The sequence below is a fragment of the Triticum urartu genome, chromosome 5 (assembly GCF_003073215.2).
Source record: "Triticum urartu cultivar G1812 chromosome 5, Tu2.1, whole genome shotgun sequence".
NCBI lineage: Eukaryota > Viridiplantae > Streptophyta > Magnoliopsida > Poales > Poaceae > Triticum > Triticum urartu.
In genome coordinates, this window is record NC_053026.1 from 70,054,395 (window position 1) to 70,060,324 (window position 5,930).

At 52.0% G+C, this 5,930-nt stretch overlaps 1 protein-coding gene across 1 annotated transcript; it reads left to right on the plus strand.

Moving 5' to 3' along the window:
- The first annotated feature begins 3,868 nt into the window (after positions 1-3,868).
- On the plus strand, positions 3,869-5,222 carry LOC125507939 (histone H1-like). The gene is made up of 2 exons (XM_048672471.1): positions 3,869-4,177; positions 4,288-5,222. The coding sequence occupies exons 1-2, from the start codon at positions 3,980-3,982 to the stop codon at positions 4,960-4,962; spliced, it is 873 nt and encodes a 290-aa protein (XP_048528428.1). The 5' UTR covers positions 3,869-3,979; the 3' UTR covers positions 4,963-5,222.
- The last annotated feature ends 708 nt before the right edge of the window (positions 5,223-5,930 follow it).

Genomic DNA, 5,930 nt, shown 5'->3' on the forward strand with positions numbered 1-5,930 from the left:
ACGATGAACCGTGACCACGCGTGTAGAGCCGCCTGGCACTGCACGTCTCCTCGGTAGTCTCTGGCTCGTCGTTTGTATTTTCGAACTTGGCGAGTAGACTGGGCCCTGCGACCTCTTTTTAAATGCAGAATGTCCCTGTTAAGTACGATTAATTTCCAGTATCCTTTGTACGTATACACCAATCAAAAGGAAATATGTAATTGTTAACAGAAATTGTTAGACTGTCCTCTCTGCTGCATTTGGGTTCAACCTACCAAGGCTTACATGATCCAAGTTCTTGATGCTCAACCGTCCGGGTGAAAACAAATGATGTTTTTCATCTTCTTGATAGTTAATCTTTGACTCCACCACCGTAACTTTTGATTGATTGTAAAAATAATAATGGATAGAAGAACAATTACTGTTCCACGATATAAGCTATGGGAGCGCCTATACGTCATCCGCCTGAAAATAAGTTTTGCGTCAGTCACTTTAGTTCATTACCACTAGATCTTCATCCAACGACCGGAAATAGATCATGTATTGTTCATCTTGAGCCTCCCCTTCTTCCTCATACAACCGTCGGCCTACCCGACCCTAACCCTTTGCCTCCCCTTCCCGGGCCGACGGGCGTTGTCGCGCGCCGCCTCGTCCTCCCCCCGTTGCCGTGCTGGTTGCCGCACTCGGCAATGCCTCTAAGCCCCCCCCCTCAAACAGCTTTGCCGACCCCCCTCCCCCCCCCCCTCCTGCACTGTCAAGTTTCAAACTCGCTCCCGTCGGCTACCGCCGACTCCTGCTCGTGCACGGCCACGACCTCGTTGTGGCCGGCGCTCCTCATGCCGTCACAGCCTTCGGCCTCGCGTGAAGCAGGAGTGAATGACGTCTAAACAAATTAAATGCTTTTGGCATTAATTTAGCAAACACAATAGGCTATTTCTTTTGGGGCACAATAAATCAGCATAAGCCCTATCGATCTTAAAATGGAATGTCGTGGAATATGCATATGTAGATGGATGTGTTAGCTTCCCTTGATTACAGTGTTCAACGAAGTTAAAAGAGGATAGTAATCAATATATGCTCTCTAGGCCATGAGTCAGTTGTCGATCCAACTCCCTCACTAGAGCCCGTGCAAGCTATCTAAACATCTAAAGGAGTGTAATATCGTATTTTCAAGAAATTAGTTGCTCCGGTCACGAGCGATGGATGGAGTTAAAACGAGATAGCAATCAATGCGTGCTCTTTCGAGCACAAGCCGACATGGCTAGTGCAACACATGATTTAATATCATATCACTACAGAGTTCATCAAAATTACTGGTTGGGTTAAGTTTCCAAGTTGGTGGTAGAGGATGGTGGCGAGAGAGGGGAAGGGCTCTATTGTTGTCGAATCCTACGATTCTTAAAGCTCCCCTCAACTCATTGTGTTTTTTCTACATTCATGTAACGATCAACTCGTCGTCCTGCGCCGATCGGTCATGCCCCCAAGCGGGTAGTGGTATCCGAACATAAGATGTAACACACATTGTTGATCCTGGTCGAAGAGGGGAGTATAGGCCATAGTTTCTCCAATCTCAACTTTAGCCTGTCCACCGTCAACACTCGGTCTTCAAGAACGAGTCGTGCAAAAATCGTGCGTGTGTGACGACGCACGGTCGTGATGGTGCACACATCGATCGTGCACGAGGCGACGACAAACGTTGCGTGTTTCTGCATTGGTCAGAAAAAAAAGCACATGCCTCGCTGGATTTTGTGCGAACACACGAAATGAGACACTCTTGTTGCACCGTTGATGTTCTTGGAAAGCGATACGATTGAGTACCCTGGGAGATATATGATCCTACACAGTACATACTATGCGTGACGCCGAGGACGACATGCAATCAAGATCGCAAGCAGCGCCGGCCACTTTTGCTCCCAGCCACTTGATCGCCGGCGACGTTCCTATCATGGGTATACTACGTAGTTCCGGCAAGCAAAACAGAGCTGGATGGAGCACAAAGCGTACGTTTCACCGGCGCAGGTTTCGCCTTGCTTAATTACAGATGAGTTTAACGAGCACTCGGTTCAACTGCACCATCATCGCCTAGCATTCCCTACCTCGGTTTACCCTCTCGAAGAACACCCAAAATCCGGGCAAATCATCGAAGACAGTAGTACAGATAGCAAGATGTCTAACCAGATTAGGCTCCGTGACAATTTGATTTGATTTTTGAGATGCCTAAACGAGATAGGAAAGATGGGGCGGTCTAGCCAGTGGAAGTGGGGAGTGATGTGGACCGTGGAATTGTCTACTGCCATAACATGGGTTCACCGGGGCATCAACAAGTGAATGAACTTATTATACGCATGTCTTGGCATGATTCGATCAATTGCATCATGGTTAGCACTCCTAAATGAGCTAATAGCAGCGTTAACTCCAAGCCCATGAGTCGATTAGATCAATCCTCCATGGTGACAGTATGTGGATGAGCTGATGGCACACCTCTGCACCGCAGTCCTGCCAAGAACACACTCATCCGTCCTCTTCTTCCGTGGTATTGGTGCAAATATGCCGTATGATTTCTTGTTGTTAATCGTTCTTGGCCCTAGTACGGTGCTGCAGATTAGGATGCATCTCTTTGGATGTTTAAGATCAGCATGAAACGAGCTCTCGAGCTTGTTTATGTCGCACCGGTCGCCCGGGTTCACCATGAGCCGAGACCATGCAGCTGCCTGATGGTACCACCCAGTTTCAAACAAACAAGTTTGCCTTTTCCCGTCGTCGTAGTCCCTCACTCGTCATTTGCATTTTCAAACTTCTCCAGCAGATCAAAACTTGTTGTGAATTCCATGTGTTGGGATGTCGAATTGATCAACTCGATCGATCATCATGTTTGGCAGAGAGCACCACACCCAGCTCAACTTTGACCTCTTCCTGGACAGATTTCTTGGTCCCAACAGTAGCAAAAACTTTCAAATTTTTCAATCCAGTTCGTCGTTCCACCAAAGACCAGACAACAATTTGCGTCGTGCATCCATAGATCATACGAAATCGTGATGAAAATTTGATCTGAGAGATAGAACAAGCCAGCTTGTATCACCAGGTAGACTCTCCCCAACCACAAGAACAAGCACCGATCACTCCAATGCAGATTAATCCCAACTCAAATGTGACAACCCAAATGCAGCAGCTGGAACGCCTTCCCCATGTGCACACCTGCCGGAGGACGTCGGTTCTCCGGCGAGCCGGCCGGCCACCGCGTGGGAGAACGGTGCAAAGCAGGGCTGAACTCACACAGCACCAGCAAAGGGTGCCACAAGCTGTGCAACTTGTGTCTCGTTCCATCGCCTCGTAGCCTATCCAAACGACGTCAGATCGACGTGATTCATACATGTACGGGTTGCTACGTTAACCAGCTACATGACTATGCCGAAAAATCTCATTGTTCGCCGGTGCACCCCGTGCCGCTGGCCGGAAATCTCCGGCGAACTCACACAAAGGCACCATCCTGACCAGTCCCTGTTCGCCGGCTCATTTCTCCCAGAATACTCAACCAAATCGCACAAACTCAATCTCGTTACAAAGCCATGGTCCGTGCCTACATGATGCAAAAATTTACACTCCAAACGATGGATCCGATTGAGCGATATTCGATCGGAAATCGAGAGGAGAAGCACACTCTGGAGGTCTGGAGGCTGGTTCGCGAGCCGGGAAGGGCCAACCAGGGGGGAAGCAATCCGCGGCACCCGATGGGGCGCGTGGAGGACCGTTGGATGGGAGCGGATCGGGCGGGCCAGGTTTGCTGACGGCCGCTTAGGGGGGCGATCCGCGGCAACGCCCCCTCGACCAATCAGCGCGCGGCATTCGGGCCTCCCCCGTCTTCCCTACGTCTCCCACTATTTAACCACCGCTTGCTCCGCCACGACCTCCTCACCCACCACCGCGCCTCAGCTCACGCATCTCTCTCTCAGCTCCGGCAAGCAACACCAGCGCTCTCCTCTCCCCTCGGTTACCCGCTGCAATGTCGACTGACGTGGTCGCCGATGTCCCGGCCCCTGAGGTGGCGGCGGCCGCCGACCCCGTCGTGGAGACCACGGCAGAGCCCGCCGCCGGCGACGCGAAGCCGGCCAAGGAGACCAAGGCCAAGGCGGCCAAGGCCAAGAAGCCCTCCGCCCCGAGGAAGCCCCGCGCCGCCCCCGCCCACCCAACCTACGCTGAGGTAAACCCCGAGTCCTTCGCCGAATCTCGCTCCATTCTCGTTCGAATTGCTCTGTGTTCGTTCGTGTTTGCGTTTGATCTGATGGTTCGTTCGTGTTTGCGTCTGTGCAGATGGTGTCGGAGGCCATCACCGCCCTGAAGGAGCGGACGGGGTCGAGCTCGTACGCCATCGCCAAGTTCGTCGAGGACAAGCACAAGGCGCACCTCCCGGCCAACTTCCGTAAGATCCTGTCGGTGCAGCTTAAGAAGCTGGTCGCCTCCGGCAAGCTGACCAAGGTCAAGGCCTCCTACAAGCTGTCTGCCGCCGCGGCCAAGCCCAAGCCGGCGGCCAAGAAGAAGCCCGCGGCCAAGAAGAAGGCGCCAGCCAAGAAGACCGCCACCAAGACCAAGGCCAAGGCGCCCGCCAAGAAGGCCGCCGCCAAGCCCAAGGCCAAGGCCCCAGCCAAGACCAAGGCCGCCGCCAAGCCCAAGGCCACGGCCCCAGCCAAGACCAAGGCCGCGGCGAAGCCCAAGGCGGCCGCCAAGCCCAAGGCCAAGGCCCCCGCCAAGACCAAGGCCGCGGCGAAGCCCAAGGCAGCCGCCAAGCCCAAGGGCCGCCCCGCCAAGGCTGCCAAGACCTCGGCCAAGGACGCGCCAGGGAAGAAGGCGCCGGCCGCCGCGGCGCCCAAGAAGCCCGCCGCCAGGAAGCCGCCCACCAAGAGATCCACGCCGGTGAAGAAGGCCGCGCCCGCCAAGAAGGCAGCGCCGGCGAAGAAGGCCCCCGCCGCCAAGAAGGCCAAGAAGTAGATCCTTGGAGGAAGATCCTAGGGCTTGGCGATAGTTTTCCAGTAGCAGTTTTTTCTGTTCTGTGCTGTTAGTCGGGATGTCCGGCTGTGTCGACGGTGCTAGACTGTAAATTTGAAATCTGGGTTTGGGTGCACCGGATCACCGGTGCACCCCCCTTGGTGTGTGTTGCGAGGAAACGGTGACGACGATCGCGCTGTAGTAAGCTTATTATGTATTTGTGTAACTGAATTGGGTAATTGAATCTTAATTTTAGCCCACAATTTACATTGGTTCGCTTGCCCAAATGTTGGTACCGCGCAATTGAAATTCGTGTTCTCTGTGGTGATTTCGGTATGATACTGCAGATCTTGTACTGTTTTGGATCAGTACAAGATTTGAGATCTGAAATTTATTTGATGGCAAATGCCAAGCAAATCTCGTCGGATGTTGATTCAGTCCAACGTCTAGTAGGTGGGTTTATGAGCTGTAAATAAGAAGGCTGTGGTATTCTTCTCTGTACTGTACATGGCCGGTGCGGCCGTCGGTTAGAACATCCAGTGCGATTTTAGACCGTACGTTAATGATTCTGAACATCCAGTGCGATTTTAGAACATCCAGTCCAAGTGTGATTTTTCCAGGATAGGTCAGGAATGGGCGGAAGTTCAGAATGGAAGGCGGGCTCCAAAAGCTCGAGATCCACGATGGTTTCGGCTATGGCGGGAGCGTTTGGGAAAGGGAAGGCAGCCTGGGCCTTTGGAACGGTCCAGAAGGGACAGGGATCAGGTGACATGCATCTTTGCATGTCACCGTGTGACTTGCGGCCTAAATTCAAATTTAAACATTGTAAAAAAATCTGAAAAAAATCATACATGTTCATAGCACATATTAAAATAATCCCTAAAAAATTCAGATCAAAATTCGAAACATACATCAAGAAGCAAAAAAGAGAAACTCATATGTGAATAGTATATAGAGAACCATTCATAACT

Excerpts from the sequence above, each read along its gene's own strand:
- LOC125507939 (XM_048672471.1), top strand. The coding sequence starts at position 3,980 with ATGTCGACTGACGTGGTCGCCGATGTCCCGGCCCCTGAGGTGGCGGCG. Across the intron at positions 4,178-4,287 it reads CCCACCCAACCTACGCTGAG|ATGGTGTCGGAGGCCATCAC; the intron begins GTAAACCCCGAG and ends GCGTCTGTGCAG.